At 48.0% G+C, this 22,969-nt stretch overlaps 1 protein-coding gene, 1 long non-coding RNA gene and 1 pseudogene across 2 annotated transcripts in view; 1 reads left to right on the top strand and 2 right to left on the bottom strand.

Moving 5' to 3' along the window:
* The first annotated feature begins 454 nt into the window (after positions 1-454).
* LOC150065295 (uncharacterized) overlaps positions 455-22,969 on the top strand; it is a 22,891-nt gene continuing 376 nt past the window's right edge. The window contains exons 1-2 of the long non-coding RNA XR_016534750.1: positions 455-569; positions 20,583-20,708. This is a non-coding gene — a long non-coding RNA (uncharacterized LOC150065295). The remainder of the gene's footprint in view (positions 570-20,582; positions 20,709-22,969) is intronic.
* LOC150065297 (serine/threonine-protein kinase PAK 1 pseudogene) lies at positions 9,647-12,604 on the bottom strand (annotated as a pseudogene).
* LOC150065296 (ral guanine nucleotide dissociation stimulator-like) lies at positions 12,791-13,666 on the bottom strand. The gene is made up of 2 exons (XM_090329875.1): positions 13,478-13,666; positions 12,791-12,978 (listed from the first exon to the last, which is right to left on the bottom strand). Exons 1-2 carry the CDS (start codon positions 13,645-13,647, stop codon positions 12,879-12,881), a joined length of 270 nt encoding a protein of 89 aa, XP_090186001.1. The 5' UTR covers positions 13,648-13,666; the 3' UTR covers positions 12,791-12,878.

Below are 22,969 nucleotides of genomic sequence, written 5' to 3'. Positions count from 1 at the left end.
GCTACTGCGCCACCCCTTAAGCCACAGCCCTACTTTCTGTTTTCTAATGCTTAATTGGAGGTAAGGATCTCACATTCTTTAATGCCTGGCTGGCTATGAACTTCAGTACTCAGATCTCAGCCTCCTGAGTAACTAGGATTACAGGTGTGAGCCACTGAGTTAAAGCCCTGGGACCAGCACCAAAAAAGAGAGGGAAAAAAAAGAAAAAGCTGATAATCTTTAGCATATACTCTAGCACTATTAAGGGAAAACAAAACAAAAAGAAACATGGAAACATAGCTGTTACTGCTTTAGTGTATGTGCTTTCAGTTGGTAAGTTAATAGTAGTTATGATAAAGGTTAGACTGTTAACACTCTTTGGGCCAAAATTGAATTTGCAAGAGTGAACGTGATTGTGTCAGCGTTCTAATAACAGTGTTGTTTGCCTCCTTTTAGACTGGATTAGTCTCAGAGAAGGGCGTATTACCATATCAGATTCTTCTGATGAAGAAGGGATTCCAATGCTGGTCACCCCAGCTCCTCAGCAACATGAAGAAGAGGACCTGGATGATGATGTCATCGTGACAGAAGTGAGTTTTGTTCTACTTTCCCTGACAGCTCCAGAGCAGCTCTAAGATCTCTTTAACCTGCCTCTGTGACTGCTTGCCCTTCACAGAGATAAGTCATTGAGTCCAACCTGCCTGCAGCAATGAGTATAGCTAACAATCTCCTATTCTCTTCCCTCAAAGTGAGGTGGGAACCTTTGCCCGCAGGGCAGGCAATGTCTTGCTCCTCACACAAAATGTGATTTAGAATTAGAGATGTGTACTGATTCATCAAAGATTTTCCATTCTATGACTAATTATCCTCCCTCAGTTAGAAGAGTGAGATATACCCTTATTCTATTCTTTTCAAAGGAGACATCCATTTCAGGTTTTGTAATTCATATGATTGTATTCTGCATAGAAATGGATGAGCAGGGGGCATGCCCCAGTGTGGGAGGACAGGTGATAGCACTTGCTCTTGTGTGGGTTCTTCATCAGGGGTGGCTGAGTAAAAGGCTGTGTTGTCACATGGGCAGCTCAGGCCATCCCCAGACTCTGTGTCCTGTCTTGACCAGCCACATCCAAACTGTCTTCATCTCCCCTGGACTCCTACCTGGACACATTGCTCCTGGTTTCTTCCTGGTTTTCTTGCCTGCCTCCATTTCTTCCTTGTCAGTGTTTGTAACTGGAAGGGAGATCTTAGGCCAAAGGTCAACCGTGGCCTGGTGTGGTGACTGGATAGGGAGCCTCCTCCTTGTCCATGCACAGGAAGCAGCTGGTGTGGGGACATGGGCCTCTTGCATGGAGGCAGTGACAGGGTAGCCTAGATGTCAAGCACACAGGAACAGAGCCAAGCTCCCTTTATACACTGTGTAGACTGCATTGGACACCTACTTCTCAAGAATGCTGTGCCTGAGAGCTTAGGGGCCACCCCTCTTTTTCAGCACTAATGAGTCTGAGAGATGTGTGTGCCTGTGCGTGCAGAGCAGAGATCATCCCCCTTCTGCTTCATTCATCGGCCAGGACACAAGCTGGGCCCACCCTTCTGAGCATCCACCCCTCCCTGCTTTACCACAAGCCCCACACTCATCATGAGCAATGAGGGCTCTCCCTGAGCCCATATCTAAGCCAGGAAACTGAGAGTCTGAGAAGTCCAGCGGAGGGTGCTGCCATCCCTGCCGGATGGAGGGTGTGGGTCCTGCCCTAACTTCAGTGACTTGTCCAGTTCCCTTGTCTCAGAAGGTGCCTCTGTTCACCAGTGGCCCACAGGGGCCAGCTGAAGGTCTAGGTTGATGCCATTGACTGGTGAGGCAGCTCAGGAAAATCTGCAGTGTGGCCTTCTTGGTCACATCCTCAGTCCCCAGGGCTGTGAGGCCTTTACAAGGCAGTCTTCTGGCTGGTGGGGCCTGGGTGAGTATGAGCAGGAGGACTTGGTGAACTTCAGACAGGCTGGCCTCGCAGGCCTGGAGCTGGCTTCCGGCCTGATGTTCATTCAACTCTTTGGGGAGGATCATTTTGTCAGGGAGAAGCCACAGTGAGCCATGGGTTTGGGACCTTCTACAGCCTCATGCTGTTCTCCTTGTTCACTCACCCTTCTCCAATTCAAGATTTCTCGAACCCCAAGCTCACAACAAGCTGTGCCTCTACTCCTGACTCTTCTGCACCCCAGTTAACCTCTGTCCACGACTGTCGTGTCACCTAAGTGTAGAGTGTACACTTGCCCACATTCTGGTTTCTTTTTCACATTTATTAGTCTCCCCGGGCCTCTGATTTATTTTCTGGCAAGATGGGAACACGTGCCACTACACAGAAGAAAATTGCAAGAAGCAAATAATGGGTTCACACACCACGGGCAATCAATGCTCATCATTGAATCCAAGCACCCGTGTGGGTCTTGAGATCAAAGAAAAGACAAGTACATGGGCTGGGAGTTGGCCTAGTGGTAGAGTGCTTGCCTAGCATGCACGAAGACCCAGGTTCGATTCCTCAGTACCACATACATAGAAAAAAAAAGCTGGAAGTGGTGCTAAGGCTCAAGTAGTAGAGCTCTAGCCTTGGGAAAGTCCAAGGACAGTGATCAGGCCCCGAGCTCAAGCCCAGGAATGGCAAAAAAAAAAATGAGACAACTGCACATCCACAACTACACAACTGACTCCATGTACATTTCCCTTGTTGCCGGGGCTAGGCCGCAGCAAACCAGGGTTCGCAGATTGGGATTCCTGAAATAGGGGCAAGGACTAGGGAAAATTAATAGAGAGACAAACAGATGGAGTTCGGGAGGACTACAGCCCAAGTCAGCAGTCCAAGAGGGCTGTGAGCTCCAGACTGCTGCCTAAGACTGTCCTGTTTATTTTAAGTTCCGACCTTAAATACTCTTCTTAAAACTAGGGAACTGCCAGAGGCTACATTCATACAAAATAGTAAACAAGTCACATATAGGATAAATGAGAAAGGATTAACATTGCTTAAAGTCATCCTGATAAAAACTGATTAACATTGCTTAAAGTTATCCTGATAAGAACTGATTGACATTGCTTAAAGTTATCCTGATAAGAGTTACTATCTTGTGTATACAGTTGTGTAGGTCCAAGGTCAGGTCCAAGGTCATTGACCCCACAGTCGGTCCCCAACATCTCCCCCGTCTTTCTTTTAAAAAATGCAGACTTGCTTGTCTTAGGTTGGGTGAATCGCTGACTCTGCCTTACCCGTCATGGGGAACTTCTTCAGATCAAGCTGAAGGCCCTGTCTTAGGTTGGTCAGAGAGCATCCCCTCTTATCCTGTCCTTGACTGCGATTCCTCTCGTGGGGGGAGGGGGGAATTCATCCATCTGGGGCTTAGATCTGCGAGTTGTTCTATTGGTGACTGTTGAAGATGTGACCATTGGACGGGTACTGGCCATAGGCGTTGATTTGTTCCCAGCCATAGCTTCAGTTGTCACTTTACTTGGAGTAGAAACAACAGGAGTTGGCTTGATATTGGCTGTTGGTGGATCTGAAGTGCTGGCAATTCCTCATTCTTCAGAAGCTGCAGTAGTTTTCAACGTGATCTGTCTCTGCTGTTCTGGGACCTTACTAGTAGGTTCTTGAGGCTCTTTCCTCTGCTCTAAGTGCCTCCCTTGATGCTCTTGGAGTTCTCTCTCCAATCTGCTGATTCGACCTTCTTAATGGGACTTAAGAGCTGTTATACGAACAGCAAGTTCATTTTTTTTTGCTGATCTAATGTTCCCTTCTTTAAAACAATGCAATAATTCAAACCTAAATGATTTTCTTCATTAAACCTTGAATATGTTCACTCACTCATTCACACACATCCATACTCAAAGATTTTAAAGTGCACAAAATTAATATTGGCCATTCATTTTCCGGAAGTTTGTGTCAAGAGAGCTTTGCCAATTTTACTCTTGCAGGTGAGAACCAGGTTCAAAACAAAACTTTAGAAAAACCATAAGGATCCATATTTAAAACTGGTACCAATTTCAAAGACAAAACTGGACAAGAAAAAATATGTAACACGAACAAGACAAAGAAACAGAGACTTTTACACTTAACACATAAACATGAATTCAGGTCTTTTCCCCATTACTGGATGCATTACTGGAGGGTTGGGGGTGAAGGTCCAGTGAGTCGCTCCTTGGATGACCAGTCACTCTCCAGAATCCGAACATAGCGTTCGGGCAGCCAGCGGGCATCATTTTCTTCCTGTGAAAAAACACATACATGCCCTCTACCCCAGGTTAGAACAGGATCTGGTCCGTGCCAAGCACCAGTTAGGGGATCCTTCCATTTTACTAAGGCAAAAGCACGCTGCTCTCTTTTTTTCCCAGAATCGCTGAGCAGCAGATAAATTATTTGAATCCAGATTCAAAAAATTTAAAACAAATAAAGCATGATTAAGTATATTCACAGGGGTAGCGGGATATGACTCTCCTTTCTGTATTTTAGCAATTTGATGTTTTAATAATCCATTAGCTCTCTCCACGATGCCTTGACCTTGAGGATTGTAAGGAATGCCTGTAATATGAGTGATATTATAAGAATGGCAGAAGGATTGAAATGCTCGGCCTGCATAGCCAGGGCCATTATCTGTTTTTATTTGCGAGGGAATCCCCATCACAGCAAAACATCCAATGCAGTGAGAAATACAATGTTTAGTAGCTTCCCCAGCAAGGGGGGTGGCCAGGATAAAATTAGAATAAGTATCTACAGTAACATGAACATATTTTAATCGGCCAAATGATGGAACATGTCTGACATCCATCTGCCAAATGTGATTAGAAAGCAGTCCTCGTGGATTTATACCTAAATGAGGAGCTGGTGAGAAGGGCACACAGTTGGAGCAGGTTTTAACTATTTGACGTGCCACTTGTCTAGGTAATTTAAACTGTCGGCGCAAGGCTCGGCTGTTTTGATGATGGATGGCATGTGACTGCTTAGCAAGTTCAACTTGAGTTAAATAAACTCTGGTGGCAGAATCAGTAACTGCGTTACCCTCACTTAAAGGGCCAGGAAGATTAGTGTGAGCTCGAACGAAGCCAAAAAAACAGGGGTGGTTGCGAGAACAAAACAAAGTTTGTACTTGGCGAAATTGGGTCTGGATATTGGAGTTAGTAGTTCCAATAAAGGGAACAGTTTCTATGACTTGAAGAGCACGAATTACATATTGACTGTCTGAGTATAAGTTAAAGGGCTCGTCTTGTAACAGGACGAGTGCTTGTAAAACAGCCTCTAATTCTATCTCTTGGGCGGAGGAAAAACCCGTAACCCAAGATTGAATTTTCCTATTAATGGTCAAAGCAGCCGTTCCATTGGAGGATCCATCTGTAAATACTAAAGCGGCAGAAGATAAAGGCAGGCGAGGCCCGTACTATGGAAGGAAATAGGAACTTATGACACGCAGCAAATTGGAGAAGTTTGTTAGACAGGTAGTGATGCAAAATTTTTCCCGTATAATTGGCCCAAGCAATGGCCCAAGAATCGCAATGGGCGAATAGCCAATCTTGTTGTTGTAAATTATATGGGACACAGATAAAATGAGGTTCCTGACCTAAATATTTACGGGAATCCACTCGGCACATATGTATCAGATTAGCTACCAATTCGTAGTAGGGGGTCAGCACTTTGCCGGGTGTTGATGGTAGATAAAGCCATAAATGTGGGCCATCCTGCCACAGTACAGCAGTTGGGGAGTGAGAAGTAGCTAAAATGTAAACTCCCCATGGTTTAGAGTAGTCACAATAGGTCACTTGTTGCTGGGAAATTGCCTTTTCTACGATTTGGATGACCCTCCTGGCGTCGGGATTTAAATTGCGCAAGGATGTAGGGTTGGTATCTCCTTTTAAGAGATCAAAGAGGGGTTTTAACTCTCCTGTGGACATCTTTAAATAAGGCCGAAGCCAATTTATATCTCCTAAAAATTGCTGAAAATCATGAAGAGTTCTTAAGTGTGAAGTTTTTAATTGTATTTTTTGGCTTTTAAAATAGTGTGGGCCTACTATATGGCCTAAATACGTAAAAGGGGGGTGTTCCTGAACCTTTTCAGCTGCTATTATAAGGCCAAAGAGGCTCAGATCTTGCTTTAGTTGTCCAAAGGCTTGTCGTACGACGATAGGGTCAGAACAAGCCAACAAGATGCCATCCATATAATGAACAATATAAACAGAAGAGAATTTTTCACGGGTGGAAGAAATGGCTCTAGCTACAAAACTTTGACATAAAGTTGGGCTATTTGCCATGCCCTGTGGGAGCACAAGCCAATGATATCGCTTCATGGGTTCTTTAAAATTAACAGAGGGGACGCTGAAGGCAAAGCGCTTACAGTCTTGAGGTGCCAGGGGTATAGTATAGAAACAATCCTTCAAATCTATAATAATCTTATAAGTATCCTTTGGGATTGCCATGGGGGAAGGCAAGCCGGGCTGTAAGGCCCCCATCAGTTCCATAGATGCATTTACCTTTCTCAGATCCTGTAACAGCCTCCATTTACCTGACTTTTTCTTTATAACAAAAATTGGAGAATTCCATGGAGAGTTAGAAGGGGCCACATGCCCCAAGTCCAGCTGTTCCTGTACCAGCTGCTGTACTGCAATGATCTTTTCTAGAGAGAGAGGCCACTGTTCGACCCACACCGGTTCTTCAGAGAGCCAATTTATGGGATCAGCATGAGGGGCAGGACAAACAACAGCCTCCGTTAAAGAATACCCTAATCCTTGTCTCGTAGGGTGAGACTGGGGTTGGAGTGGCTCTGGCTCCCCCTGTGCTGCTCGGCCTAGTCCCCTAAAGGGGAGGAGGCCTTGATCAAGTAACTGCTTAGTGACCGCAGCACTAGGACTAAACATATACACTCCCATTTTTTCCATGATATCACGACCCCATAAATTAATTGGCAGATGATCCAGGACAAATGGCTGAAAATGACCAGAGTGCCCTTCCTTATCTCTCCAAACAAGGATCGCACTGCTCTGCTGCGGGTCAGTTGCTTGCCCAATCCCCTGTAAGGAAGTCATAGAGGTTGTCAGGGGCCATTGGGCTGGCCAATGCTTTTTAGATATTACAGACACATCCGCTCCTGTGTCTAATATTCCTTTAAAGGGTTTTTCTTGTATAAATATAGTCATCTCAGGCCTCTCTTGTTTTATGCTTTGTACTCAATAGATATCAGAGATCCAAATCCTCTCTGTCCGCATGGGGCAGAAGAATTAGCAGTCTCCCCGTGAGGTAAAGGCACAAGTATTAGTTGTGCTAATTTTTGACCGGCTGGGATCGATACCACGTGTTTCGGGGCAGAGGCCATAACTTTGATTTCTCCAGTAAAATCCTGGTCAATTTTGCCAGGTGTAATCTGTATTCCTTTAAGGGCTGAGCTACTTCGCCCTAACAGCAATCCAGCCACTCCCAGGGGAAGGGGACCGAAGACCCTCGTGGGGAGAGCTTGTGTCCCCATCTCTGGGGTCAATACTGAGCAGGTGGAGGAACAGAGGTCCAATCCTGCGCTGCCTGGGGTGGCACGGAAGAGGCTGCAGACTGATTTTGGGGGGTTGTTAGAAGATGTACTTGTGGCCGAGAAGAGGGAGGGACTGCCCCATGGTTTTGCGGGGCCAGAGGCTGGCCCCTTCTCCAGTTTCCCGAAAACGGGCGGCCATTGTGATTTGTTGCGGACTTGCAATCTTTAGCCCAGTGCTTCCCTTTACCACAGCGTGGACATGTGCCAGGTGATTTTTCTCTCTTTAACCTGCTCTGGCGTGGGCATTGTGTCATCCAATGTCCTACTTGATCACAAGAGAAGCAACTCCCCGGGGGACTAGCAACCCGAGAATGCCGCTGACCTCTATATTTTAGAAATTCAGTAATAGTCTTTCCTTGAGGAGCGGCGGCTAAAGTAAGGCCTGGTACATGGGAGGGTCCAATACCAGCACACAGTGAAATAAAGTCCGTGATTCCTCCCTTATTCCTATGGGGTCTGATAGCCGCCTGACAGGCGGCGTTGGCATTTTCATAGGTTATGTGTCTAACTATAATCTTCCTTGCGTTCTCATCTTGTACTAGGCGGTCTGCAGTCTCCATTAATCGAGACAAAAATTCTAGACAAGGTTCATTCGGTCCCTGTTTAATTTCTACTAAATTTTTTGTACGATTGGAATTACGTAATCTTTTCCAAGCCTCTTTCGCTGCAGCATTTATTTGTAAATAGGCTTCCTTTGCATAACCCAATTGATCTTCGGTGTTTTTATAGGTTCCCTCTCCTACCTCTCCGACCTCATCCAAGCTGCCTTCATTTATCCTGGAGTCCTACCTGGACACATTGCTCTTGGTTCCTTCCTGGTTTTCTTTACTGCCTCCATTTCTTCCTTGGCTATGATTGTAACTCGAAGAGAGATCTTAGGCCGAAGCTCAACCGTGGCCTGATGTGGCCCTGCGTGCAGAGAGCCCCAAGCACTCAACTAGCCATGCCTCCACTGCTGACTCTTCTGCTCCCCAGTTACCTGTGTCCACGGGTGTCCTATCAACTAACTCTAGAGTGTACTCAGCTCTTGCCCACATTCTGGTTTCTCTTTCACATTCAGTCGCCTCCCCAAGGCTCTGAGTTGGTTTCTGGCAAGAAGGGAACGCATGCCACTGTGACATAGGAAAAAATTTTGGGGGGTGGGGTTCAGGACTCCTCCCAGAATATCGTTGAGGGGCAAAAGGATATTATTAGGCAATTTTAAATAAGGCCTGAGCCATTGAATATCTACTAGAGGATTTGGAAATCATTAAGGGTATGGAGGCAGTCAACACGAAATTGAATGTGAGGTGTTAAATCTAATTCCTGTTGTAGATTTAAACCCAAATAGGTCAAGGGATCTTGTCACTGGACTTTTATCAGGAGTTACTTGCAAGCCAAGGTTAAGGAAGGCTTTAGAAAGTTCCACAAAACAATTCTGTAGATCTGGCCTGTCCTGAGCCACCAACAAAATATCATCAGGGTGTAGGGGAATTGTATAAAAGCAGTCTTTGAGATCAATGATCACTTTAGCCACATAAAAACAATTTCTTGCAAACACATTTGGTAAAGGCTATTTACGCTGTACATGGCCAAGCGCAAGCGTGTACTATTTATAGTTTCAAGCAGAAAATGTTCCTTATGTGACCACAATTGCAATCCTTACATGAAAATTCTTATAAAAACATGAATCTTCTTAATAAACAATCTCCAACTCTCTGCCAGTTAATCTTATTAATGGTTCCCTCCTTGGGGAACCAAGGATATAATTCTTCCCCATGATCAAAAAATGCCTTTAAATCTTTCCTTTTAACGCGAGTTCCTCGTGTCTTGAGGGCCTCTTAAACCTGAGATGAGCAATTCCTGTGACGATGATACCTGTGCCATGGCCAGTCACTTACCTTGCGCCGTCTTCACTGCTCAGCGTTGACCGAAACTGATGTCTTGGGTGGGTAGCTCCGAGCCGGTCACACAATCACTTGGATCCAAGTTTTCCTGGAAGACAGCGTTCCTCAGCCTCGCTGGCTCCCGGGCCCCACGTTGGGCGGCATTTGTCCCGTCCAGCGGGACGTCGACTAGGGCCAAGAACCTAGAGGGAGGAATGAAAGGGACAGGAGACACGAAGAAGGCAGCAAGACAAGCGTCCTGATTAAGCCGCAGATTTTATTTTTCACACAGGGGTTTATATGCCTCTTCAGGAGAGGCAGGAGGGGGTGGGGTATAGGAACTGCTTGGGGTAGGGGGTCGGGTAGTAGGATGTTTGCTCGGGGTAGAGGCCAGGTGGTAGGATGTTTGCACATCAACGCAAGCAGGCACGTGTTGCTACGTGACGTAATCCCAAGATGCAGGCGCGTTCTTACACTAAGAATTCAGGGCGTGGGAGAATGTCCCCGACCCTGGGGTGGGCAGCATCTTAGGGCTTGTTCTTGGTTGCCTCCCTTGCTGCAGCAATCAATGGAATGAGGCAGGAGAGGGGCTTGGCAACCTCGAGGAATGGATGCTGCAGGAGCTCTTTAGCTGAGCCTCTCTTTTCCACATCCATCTCCAGACAGCGGTTTAAAAAGTCCCGGAAGATAGCCGACACCTTCTCTGGGTTCTGAAGTTCCGGAGTGCCACTGGTGGCAATGAGGCACAAGGCCCTCAGAGGGTTTTCATTGAAGTATGGGGGCTCTCCTTCCATCATTTCAATAGCCACGATGCCCAGGGACCAGATGTCAACCTCGGGTCCATAGGGCTTTCTTGTTACCACCTCGGGTGCCATCCAATATGGCGTTCCCACCATGGTGCTCCTTTTGCTCTGTTCTGGAGTTATCTGTGCACAGAATCCAAAATCGGTTAACTTGACAGAGCCATCCTTTCCCAACAGTATATTGTCGCTCTTGATGTCTCTGTGAATGACTTGATTCGAATGTAGGAACTCTAGGGCCTGCAGACACTCACGGCACACAGCAGCAATCTGTCCTTCATCCATACAGATTTTTGTTACCACATCTGACAAGGGACCTCCAGCCAAGTATTCCATGACAACCCATAGCTCATCTCCTACAAGGTAATTGTCCAAGTAGTTTGCAATATTTGGGTTCTTGTTTTCCCTCATGACCAGGATCTCATTAATAACCAGCCCTTTCTCCGGATGCTGCTGCAGATTCATCTGCTTAATGGCCACCTCCTGTCCTGTGGCTACATCCATGGCGGTATACACAGTTCCCAAAGCACCGTGTCCAATCTTCTCAAAGCGCGTATACTTCTTCTTAGGATCACCCACACTCACTATGCTCCGTAATTTCTCTAAGATCTCCTCATCAGACATGTTGGGTTTCTTCTGCTGCTTCTCAATATGCCGGGTCAATGGATCTGGTGGAGTGGTGGTATTCTCAGTAGGTGAAATGGGAGATGTAGCCACGTCCCGAGTTGGAGTGACAGGAAGTGGTTCAGTCACAGCTCCTGCTGGAGCTGCAGGACAGGACGACACAAGAGCTTCTCCGTGCCTGCTTGCTTGGGACTCTTGGAGAAGCGCCACCACCCCCTCCTCCCTGAGCTTTGCCCGCCTGGGAACTTCCACCTAGCCTATTGCTCAAGCAGCCAGCACCCACGCTAGGCTTCAGGCTTCTCTTGCTCCCAGCCCATGGCTACTTCCGGGGTCTCCACCACCCAGTGGTGCCCTGCGACCTCCACCCCTTCCCAGGCTGTGGGTCAGTCCCAGGCTGCGCACCCATAGCCTCTGCCTGGCTGGGCTCCCGGATCCCCAACTGTGCGAGCATGTGGGAGACCCGGCGCTCCAGGTCAGAGCCACACATGTAGAGCCTCAGGTGTGCGCGCAGGCGCTGCAGGCAGGCATGCTGCGATGGTGCCAAGAAGTCCTGCGGGTGGTAGTCCAGCCAGGTGCTCAGGAGGCAGCAGATGGCCCTGGAGGCGAATGGGTGGGAAGCAGAGTGTGAATGAAGGCCAGTCCCTCCCGGGGTCATCCTCACACCCCTGTGATGTTGGCTGCCCTTTCAGAGAGCAGCACATCCCAACAGGGGCACCTTTGAGCTGTGCCACCCCTGGCCAGCCAAACTAAGCTAGGCTGGCAGAGAAACTCCAAGGAGGGATCCAAGACCAAATGCTGGGAGCAGTTCTGGCCCCTTCTGTTGGGGCCTAGCCTCCATCCCTGAAGCCTGATTCTGGCTCAGCTGCAATTAAAGGGCTTTGTCTAGGCATTCGGTCCTTTGCATACCTCTCTTAAGGCATCTCTGTGTACGTGACTCCATTGAACCCCCCGCAGTTTCGCGGGTCTCGCAGCAGCTCAAGTCTCCAGAGCTTTCCTGCACCTGTCCTGCCCAGTACCTGACAGCCCCACCCAGACCCTTAGTGGTAGCACAGAGGCCCTCTTTCTATTGGGTAGCTTCCCAGTGCCCACCTTCTCCTACCCTAACAGTATATAACTAATTGTCTGACGCAATAAAGAGAGGAGAGCATCAGAGAGCATCAGAGATCAGCAGAGATCAGCAGAGATCAGCAGAGAGATCTGATGCGCTTTCATGGTTAACACTGCTTCTGACTCAGCGTGGTTCTTTCTTCCCCGGTGATTGGGGGAGGGCTGGGTCTTCGACACTTACCATCTCGCTCGGCTCCCGGGGGACTACAGGCTGGCCCTGTGTGTCCCTCCCCGTTCCCGTGTTGCTGCCCCGGAGAGGAGCAACACCCTTCTGCTCTTTCCAGTGCCTTCCTCCTCTCCCCCCTGGGCCACTCTCTCCATGCTAGACTCCAAGATGGCTTGCTATCCGGCCTGATATGTAGAGGGGTGTGACACACATCCTCAGGCGCTCTGCTGCCTCATTTCCTAGCATGCTCACCAGGGCTGTCTACCTTCCAGAACACTCTTGAGCGTGGCGCTGAGCTCTCCCTCACACCTAGCAGCATGTCAGGCCCACTGACCAAGCAAAGATGTGTCTTGGCCTTTTTTGGAGCTCAAGGTGAGTTGAGCAAACCTGCTTGGTAAGGTGTGTGGGGAGCATGCCTTCTCGTGGGGCTCAGCCGTGGACCCAGCCTCTAGTGGTCCTCATATGAGTAGCCCTTGCCTGGGGTTTTCCCTCTGCTGCCGAGGATGCCCAGATCCCATGACTCCCTTGATAATCATAGGTGTTCAGAGCTCCTGATTGGGCCGTGTCTCACTCACAGCCCCAACTCCAGCACACACACACACAGAGGAGTGTGTGCGAGTGCGCCCACGCACATGCGCAGACCTTCACACTCGAAATCAAGCACACACTCGCAACCATGCAGACACACATAAAGATGAGCACGAGAGTAACACACACATACACACAAACACACACCCATGGATTTTTCTCCAATGTGGAGCATGCCCTAGCTGGAGATCGAATCCCACTCACTCACTTGTAGAGCTTGTTTCCAGGGATGACATCCTCGCTGGAATGCGGGAGGATGTCAGTCTGTCCAGAGGAGCCCATGGGGGCTTCCAAACTCCTGAACCTGTTGAGGATTTGAAGCATCACTGGCTAGCCCAGGTCAGCCAGTCCATGTCTGCCCTTCTTGTACCACCAAGCACATTGCCTGCATATTGGCCCTCCATGAGCACTACTTCCCATTGGTGCCATGCATGAGGACAGTAGCCCCTGGGTGATGAGCTTAGGAGTACAGTGCCTTGGCACTTGCCCCAGCCAGCCCTGCTCTGTCTCTATCTAGGTGGACGAGGTCATGCAGAGAAAATGGGTTGCCTTCTTGTTGAAGAGAGACAGTGCTTTGTTGGAGGTCTCAGAGATACATAGCCCGAGAGGAGAGCCTGCAGGCCTAGACAGGACAGTGCAGCATGTGTGCCTGTGCCAGTGTAGCCGAGGACTTCCCTGCTTTGATCCCCAGGCAGTGGCAAGTGCCAAAGAGGAAGTCTGTGTGAGCAGCCCACGTTGCAGGCTCCACTGCCAAGGCTTCCACTGCAGCTCAGGAATCCTGTGCTATTGGAATTGGCACTCACCTTGTAAACAGCAGGTCCAGGACCTGAAGGGTGTCTGCACACCTTCTGTAGCTGTTGAAGAAGGTGTGGATGAAGGTGGAGTTGTCGAGCAGCTGGGCAAGCACCAGGTGGTCCACCTGCTCCTGCAGTGTGCCTGCCGTGGGGAACTCTGACCCGCAGGCATCGGGCATGCCTGGGGACAAGTCCCCTTCAGTCTGGAGGAGAACCACACAGGGACAGTTCAAGTGCCATGTGCAACACTACAGGAACATTCATGGACACACACAAATAACTGCAAACATTTGACCACTCACAGCAACACACACAGGGACACTCACAGGGACACACCCCCACACACACCCCTGCCCCCCCTCCACACACGTGGGAAGGAAAAGTGGTGATGCACAGGGAGTTGAGGGTGGAAGGCGTCCTAGCCATTTCCTGCCCTGGTCTGTCCCATGTTACCCTAGAATTCCTCCGGAAAAATCTCCAGAGGCGTCGGTGGCGGAGGCCAGGGCGCACAAAGCATGGACACAGGCGCCCCAGGAACCCTCTCCGCCCATCACTCAGGCCTGAGCCTCGACCACTTTGCCAGCAACAACGAAACATCTTTGCAATGGACACGATCCACACAAGTGCACTCTCCGAGGCTTGTGTGGACTGTGAATTCCTGGGAGGACCCCGGGGTTCTGAGTCCTCTGAGCCATTGTGATGTCACCTCTGCACAGCTCTTCCCTTGAGCCCTTGATTATGACCCAAGCTTTGCAAGGTGCCCTGTTCAGGCCTTTTTCTGCCTTGCCCAGGCCGACCACTGGCCATTGTGACCCAAAGCCCCTGGACCAGTGGCCCCTCATAGAGCTAGGTCAGAGGCTCTGGCTGAAGGGGATCTATCAAGGTGGGGTCTTAAGCACACAGCCTTGCCCTATCCAGATGTGACCCTGGATAGGAGAGGATGACTCTCACCACTCCAAAGACTCCCAGAACTCTCAGGGATTCAACGTCCTGATTCCTTATCTCACCAAAGTCAGAAAGTGACACACTTCTCTGAGGGACTGCCTTGACAGGGAACACTTGCTAGGAGATCAGATGCACTGAAACAAATGCAACTCCACCAACTCTTCTAGTCCTGCAGAAGGGTTCAGAAAATGCTACTTGATGGTTGACCACGTGCTCCTCTGCTCCACAGATAGATGCAGGTAACTGAGCCTCAGAGATCGTGCCCTGGGTCCTAGAACCTGCCACAGCCCTCCCACGACCCACAGAACCAAGCCCTCTATGTCCTTTCTGTAGACAGCCATGGAGCTAGGGCTCAGACTCACTGGAGCCTGTAGGTGCCCAATTCTGAAAAGCCCTCCCCTGGACCTAGCCTGACCACAGCACCTGACTTCGGAAAAGTGAATCCCAGTGTGGGAGCTCCATTACCCAGTAGATTGAACTTGTGATTTGGGGTGACTCTGTGCATTCCACATTGCTCTCTTCTTCTAGCCGGCCTCCCCTCACAACTCCTAATGACTCATCTGACACAGTCATGGCTGTCCCCTGGGCCAGACTCTGGTTTAAAGATGCACCAATGCCATCCAACAGATAAGAGAAAGAAGAGAAAAGAGACTAAAGGAAATAATAGGACTGAGATTCAGCAAAGCGGGTCACTCTCATTGTCCCCCTTTCTGTCTCAGTACTATCAGTGCCACCATGAGTGCCTCCTCCAGCCAGGAAAGTTGAGGCCTGGTTACGGCATGCCCCAGTGTGGGAACACAGGTGATTGCACTTGCTCTTTGTGTGGTTCTGTATCGGGGTGGCTGAGAAAAAGGCTGCGTTGCCATATGGGCAGCTCCGGCCATCCCCAGACCCTGTGTCCTATCTTGACCGACCACATCCAAGCTGTCTTCATCTACCCTGACTCCTAGCTGGGACAGAGAGCTCGTGGTTCCTTCTTGGATTTCTTTCCCGCCTCCATTTCTTCCTTGGCAGTGGTTGTAACTCCAAGAGAGATCTTAGGTGTGGTGACTGGATGGGGGGCCTCCTCCTTGTCCATGCACAGGACATGGGCCTCTTGCATGGAGGCAGTGTCAGGGTAGCCTAGATGTCAAGCACACCGGAACATAGCCAAGCTCCCTTTAAACACTGTATAGACAGCATTGGATAGCTACTTCTCATGCTTTCTTTGACGCTCAAGACTGCTGTGCCTTAGAGCTTAGGGGCCACCCCTCTTTTTCAGCACTAATGAATCTGGGAGATGTGTGTGCCTGTGCGTGCAGAGCAGAGATCATCCCCCTTCTGCTTCACTCATCGGCCAGGACACAAGCTGGGCCCACCCTTCTGAGCATCCACTTCTCCCTGCTTTACCACAAGCCCCACACTCATCATGAGCAATGAGGGCTCTCCCTGAGCCCATATCTAAGCCAGGAAACTGAGAGTCTGAGAAGTCCAGCAGAGGGTGCGGCCGTCCTTCCTGGATGGAGGGTGTGGGTCCTGCCCTAACCTCAGTGACTTGAACAGTTCCCTTGTCTCAGAAGGTGCCTCTGTTCACCAGTGGCCCACAGGACCCAGCTGAAGGTCTAGGTTGATGCCATTGACTGGTGAGGCAGCTCAGGAAAATCTGCAGTGTGGCCTACTTGGTCACATCCTCAGTCCCCAGGGCTGTGAGGCGTTCACAAGGCAGTCTTCTGGCTGATGGGGCCTGGGTGTGTATGAGCAGGAACGCTTGGTCAATTTCAGACAGGCTGGCTTCGCGGGCCTGGAGCTGGTTTGCGGCATGATGTTCAACAATTTGGGGAAGATCCTTTTGTCAGGGCAAAAGGACAGTGAGCCCTGCTTTGGGACCTTCAACAGCCTCTTGCTGTTCTCCTTGTTCACTCACGCTTCTCCGATTCTAGATTTCTCGAACCCCAAGCACACAATGAGCTGTACCTCTACTCCTGACTCCTGCTCCCCAGTTAACCTCTGTCCACGAGTGTCGTGTCACCTAAGTGTAGAGTGTACTCCTGCCTAGATTCTGGTTTCTCTTTCACATTCATTAGCCTCCCCAGGGCTCTGAGTTATTTTCTGGCAAGATGAAAACACATGCCACTGTGACACAGAACTGGAGTCTGAAGATTTAACGGCTTACCCCAAAGGTACTGATACATTAGGTGGTGAGGCCAGGATTCTGACTGAGGCCATCTGATCTGAAGTTCAGGTGAGAGGACCAAAGGTTGGGGAATGCCCTGATGCAGAGACATCCCAGGCAGGAGTGAAAATACCTTCACCAGACTATTTGTCACCACTATTTAGGACCCCTATTGTGTACTCAGGAGGACTCATAGCTCCACCAGAACTGTTTACTATTTGGCATTTAACCAATGGAAAATGACTTAGTCTCCTTTGCTTCCTACTGAAAAAATTGAAGGAGGCTATTTGGTGAATAAAAAAAAATTAGGCTTCTGTAATTAGTGTTTAAAATTAGTAGTAGTAGTATTATTTGATTGTGAGGATTGAACTCTGGGCTTGGGTATTGTCTCTGAACTCTAAAGCTCAGTGATAGTGCTCTATCACTTTGAGCCACAGCACTTCTGGTTTTCTGGTAGTTAATTGGATATATTTATCCCATAGTCTTTTGTGCCCCAGCTGTCTTTGAACATCAGTCCTCATATCTCAGCTTCCTGAGTAGCTGGATTACAGGTATGAGCCATTGTGCCTGGGAAAATGATTCTTAAAAACCTAAGCAGAGGGCCAAGACTGTGGCCTAGTGGCCCAATATGTACAAAACCCTTGGTACCACATATACAGAAAAGGCTGGAAGTGGTGGCTCAAGTGGTTGAATGATAGCTTGAGCAAAAAAAAACTCCAGGATAGTGCTCAGGCCCTTAGCTCAAGCCCCAATAGTGACAGTAAACAAAAACAAACAAACAAAAAACTAGACTGCTGGAGGCTCATGCCTGTAATCCTAACTACTCTGAAATCTGAGACCTGAAGCCTGAGGTTCAAAGCCAGCACAAGCAGGGAAAGTCTATGAGACTCATATATCTAGTTACTCAGGAAAAGCTGAATGGCACTGTGGCTCCAGTGGGACAGTGCTAGCCTTGAACAAAAGTAGCTTAGGAACAGCACCTAGGCCAAGAGTTCAAGCCCCAGGATTGGGGGGGGGAAAAAACCAAAACAAAAACCCTAATGGGAAAGAAAAGTCCTTGATTAGGGACACTGAATTTGATGTCAGAGCTTTTCCCGGTTTACCATTGCTGTCTGTTAGTAAAACTCCTGGCCCTATGTTCAGGGTTTTTTTTTTTGGTTTTATTTTGGTGGGTCATGGGGCTCGAACTTGGCCTGGGTGCTGTCCCGAGCTCTTCAGCTCAATGTTACTACCGTACCCCTGTGCCTGCACAGTGTCCCTGAGCTCTTCAGCTCTAGGCTATCACACTATCTTTGAGCCAGACTGCACTTCCCTTTTTCTAGAGGTTAATTGGATCAGAATCTCTGGTCCTTTTGTGCTCTCAGCTGGCTTTGAATCTTGATCCTCAGATCTCAGCCTCCTGATTTGTTAGGATTACAGGCTTGAGCCACCTTGCCAGCTGGTTTTGTGCATTTCTTGCTTGATATTCAGTTTTTGGATCCATTCATCGATGTAGGCCAACTTTGGGCTTTGAGATCCTCAGATCTCAGCCTCCTAAGTAGCTAGGATTCTAGGTACCACTGGTGCCTGGCAAGAGCTCTGGACCTGGGCAGTGTTCCTGAGCTCTTCAGCTCAAGGCTAACACCCTACTGCTTGAGCCATAGAGCCACTTCTGGCTTTCTAGTGGTTAATTGGAGATGAGTCTCAGAGTCTTTAGTGCCTGGGCTGACTTTGAACCTCGATCCTCAGATCTCCCGAGTAGCCAGGATTACAGGCATGAGCCACAGCCCCCAGCTGAGAATTGACTTTTATGTGCCATCTTAAAAAGGAATCCAAGCTTATTTTTCTCCCATGTGGATTCCCTCTACTCCTTCACTGAGTGCAACTTTGTTTAGCGTTGATGAGTGAATATATGTGGGTCTTCATCAGAGCCTTCTACTTTTTAATCTTTTTGCCTTTGCTTTCTCAGTACCATTTTTATTATCATTTGCTTAAATAATTGATGACACTTTTCTTTCTAACTACCCGATTTTTTTCCCATTTAGTACAGTCTCAGTCCCTGAATAGGGATGATGTCTGCTGGAGGGTTTTTAAAATGCCTTTAATCAGATAAACATTCCCATCAATACTAGTAAATTAACTCTTTTCTTTTTTTTCTTTTTTTTTTTTGCAGTCCTGAGGCTTGAACTTAGAGCCTGAACACTGCCCTTGGACTTTCTCAAGGCCATTGCTCTAACACTAGAGCCACAGCATCATTTCCAGCTTTTTTGTATGTATATGGTACCAAGGAATCGAACCTGGGTCTTCATGCATGCTAGGAAGCACTCTACCACTAAGCCAAGCTCCCAGCCCTGACACATAAATAAAATCTTAACTAAAATCAATAACATGCCAGGTGCAGTGACCACTGCTGTAATCCTAGCCACCTAGAAGACTGAGATCTGATGATCTTGGTTCAAAAGCCAGGCTCTTATCTCCAATTAGCCACTAGAAGTTGGGCTGTGGCTGGCTCATGGGCGCTAGGGCAGTAGTCATGAGCTGAAGAGCTCAGGGACAGTGCCTAGGCTCAGAGTTCAAGCCCCACAACAACAACAATCAAAAAACAGGTTTGGACTCAGGGCTTTTGCTTGCCTGCCAAGCTCTGTACCACTTGAACAATTCCTCTGTGCCTTTTTGCTTTAGGTTAATTTTCAGATCAAATGTTGTACTTCTTGCTTAGGTAGCTTTGGATTGTCATCCTACTTACGCCTTCACATAGCTGGGATTATAAATGTGAATCCCCATGCTCAGCTTATTTGTTGAGATGGAATCTCACTTCTGTGTGTGTGTGTGTGTGTGTGTGTGTGTGTGTGTGTGTGTGTGTGTGTGTGTGTGTGTGTGTGTGTCAGTCATGGAGCTTAAACTCTGGCCTGGGCACTGTCCCTGAGGTTTTCAGCTCAAGGCTACCACCCTAACCCTGGGTCTTAGCCTTGTCCCTGAGCTCTTGAGTGCAACGCTACCACCCTACCCTTGAGCCAAACCCCACTTCCTGTTTTCTAGGGGTTCATAGGAGATAAGAGTCTCAGGTCCTTTAGTGCCAGGGCCAGCTTTGAACCTTGATCCTCAGATCTCAGCCTCCTGAGTAGATAGGATTACAGGTATGAGCCACAACCTTGGCTCTCACTTCTTTTTACCAGCTGCTTGAAACCATGATCCTCCCCGATAATTGGGATGAGCCATTGTGCCCGGAACAAAAAAAAAGTAATTTTTTGTCTTGATTTTGGTATAATGAAGTTTAAATATGAAAAATCACATTTCTTCTACTTTGCAACATGTGGAGAGACATTAAATTATAGGTATATACAGACAGTTACGGCTGTGGCCTTGACTGGTTGAAGATATGGACACCAACAGCATCTGAAATGCTGTCAAGGCAGAACATTACCAATAGCAGTGAAAGCTTATAAGTGGCACTCTGACTCAGAATGTTACAGCAGTAGTGAAATAGTTCAGGGACAGCACCCAGGGTCTGAGTTCAAGTCCTAATATTGACCCCCCCACCAAAAAAAAGATGAAATATTTGACTGATGAGAAAGTTTGCTGGACACAGTGGCTGATGCCTGTAATCCTAGCTACTCAGGAAGCTGAGATCTGAGGATAGTTCAAAGCCAGCCCAGGCACTAAAGACCAGGAGACTCATCTCCCGTTCACCACCAGAAAACCAGAAGTGGCGCTGTGACTTCAGGGGTAGGGTGGTAGCCTTGAGCTGAAGAGCTCAGTGACAGCTCCCAGGCCCCCAAAAAGAAAGGATGTGGCTTAGTGTTAAGAATACTTGCCTAGCACACATGAGGCCCTGGGTTCGATTCCTCAGTACCGTATAAACAAAAACTGGATATGATGCTGTGTGTCAAGTGGCAGAGTGCTATCCTTGAGCAAAAACTGAAACTACATCACTCCAAAAGCCTATACTCTGCTGTATACAGTCATTAGGTGTAAGCCACCAGCGTGTGACAAATACTCTTAATGCTCTTTTTTCCCCCCCCATATCCTTTGGTACAGATGGTCATCATGTCTGAATACTAAAAATAACACACACATATATATGACTGCGTTTGAAAATGGCAGAGGGAAATAACAATGAAGAGATAATTCACTTGAACAACTTTCACTGCCACAGGAGACAAGGTAAGTTGTTTATTCTACTTGGCCAAGAATCTAGCCTGCTTTAGAATCCAGAAGTATTTTATTTTTAGATCTGAGAACATCAGGCATAAAAAGCATTTGTTAGACTAGTAGTGTGCCAGCTTACACATATAGTCATGAATGAATTTTATCAATCCTCCCTCATACCGAGCATGGTGGCAAATGCCTAAATTCCCAGTTACTCAGGAAGCAGAGGTAGGAGACCAGTGCTTTGAGGCTAGCCTGGGAGAGGTTAGTTAGAACCCCAAGAGACAAAGCATGGTATTATATGCTTGTAGTTAGCTACTCAAGTGGTAAAGGTAAAATCATTACCCAGCTGGGCGAGCTGGCTCACACCTATAATCCTAGCTACTCAGGAGGCTGAGCTCTGAAAATCATGGTTCAGGAGTCAAAGCCAGCCCAGGGACTTTAGTTACTGCCTCTTCAATTAACCACCAGAAAACAAGGGAAGTGGTGTTGTGGCTTAAGGGGTAGGGCAGTAGCCTTCAGCTGAAGAGCTCAGGGATAACGTCCAGGCCCAGAGTTCAAGTCCCATAACCACACACACACACATACATAAAAAGCATGATCCCAGGCAGCCTGGACAAAAGTGTTAGATCCTTTCTATAAACAAACTAAAGCTAAAAGGGCTGAGGCATGGCTCATTGGTACTGCATTTGCCTAGGAAGGAAGAGTCCCTGTGTATACCAGCCAGAAAAGGAAGAAATGAAATCTTACATAAGTAGATTAATATGCTAGTAATCCAACCTGTGAGTAGACAGTCATTGGATCTATAGAGATGGGATTAGGAGTGCTCCTGTGAGCTTATTTTTCCTACAACAGTTATAGGTACTAGTAAGTTTGCTTGCCCTCACATGATATTTCTTTTCTGTGTTTTTTGTTGTTGTTGTTGTTTCTCTCCCCTCCCCCCACTTTTCACACCTTCTTTCCCTCCCTCCCTCCCTCCCTCCCTCCCTCCCTTCCTCCCTCCCTTCTTTGCTTCTTCCTCCGTTTCCTTCTTTTCCCCATGCCAGGGCTTGAACTACAGGATTCTCCTTCTTGCTCAGCTTCTTCAAGCCTGGTGTTCTACCACTTGAGCCACATCTTTGTCCTGGCTTTTTTCTGTACATGGAATGCTATGGACTTTCTGGCCTGGAATGACATCAAATTTTGATCCTCCAGATCTCAAGTCACCTGAGTATCTAGAATTATAGGTTTGAGATCACTCAACTAGTTTCGATTTTTTTTCCAGCCCTGGCTTGAACTCAGGGCCGAAGCAATGTCCTTGGGCTTTCTCAAGGCCAGCACTTTAACACTTGAGCCTCAGCACCATTTCCAGCTTTTTCTATGTATGTGGTACCGAGGGATTGAACCCGGGTCTTCCTGCGTGGTAGGCAAGCACCCTACCACTAGGCCAAAGTCCCAGGTCCCAAGTTTGGTTTTTTTGAGACAGGGTCTCACTATGAAGCATTGATTAGCCTGGAGTTTGGCCTAGTGGTAGAGTGCTTTCCTAACATGCACGAAGATCTGGGTTCCATTCCTTGGTACCACATACATAGAAAAAGCCAGAAATGGACCTGTGGCTAAAGTGGTAGAGCTCTATCCTTGAGAAAATCCAAGGACAGTGCCCAGGCTCTGAGTTGAATCACTGGAACTGGCCAAACAACAAACAAAACAACAAAAACATTCTTAGCAGCTTTGTAATATGACATTCAGGGCAAGACTCAAAGCAAGACAGAACCTTCAACTGTTTTGTTGTTGTTGTTGGTGGTGGTGGTGGTGGTGGTGGTGGTGGTAGTTGTGGTGGTGGTGGTGGTGGTGATGGTGGTGTGTGTGTGTGTGTGTGTGTGTGTGTGTGATAATTGCTGTCCTTAGAATCTCTGCAGCTCAGTGAATGAGATCATTGATTTGGGGGGGGTTCTTTTTTTGGTGTGGGGGGAGTCCTAGGGCTTGAACTCAGGGCTTGAACATGGATGGTCCTTGGGCCTTCTCAAGGCTAATGCTCTAACACTTGAGCCACTGTACCACTTCTGTCTTTTTCTATGTATATGGTACTGAGAAATCGAACTCAGGTCTTTGTACATGCTAGGCAAGCATTGTACCACTGGGTTAAACTCCTGATCTTTTTCTTTTTTCTGGTGGGTCATGGGTTGCTATGTCTGAACTCTTCAACTCAAGGCTACTGCGCCACCCCTTAAGCCACAGCCCTACTTTCTGTTTTCTAATGCTTAATTGGAGGTAAGGATCTCACATTCTTTAATGCC

The sequence above is a fragment of the Megascapheus bottae genome, chromosome 3, assembly GCF_031878675.1.
Source record: "Megascapheus bottae isolate mThoBot1 chromosome 3, mThoBot2.hap1, whole genome shotgun sequence".
Lineage (NCBI taxonomy): Eukaryota > Metazoa > Chordata > Mammalia > Rodentia > Geomyidae > Megascapheus > Megascapheus bottae.
The sequence above is the reverse complement of the archived record's forward strand: the minus strand, read 5'-3'. Positions and strand labels throughout refer to the sequence as shown.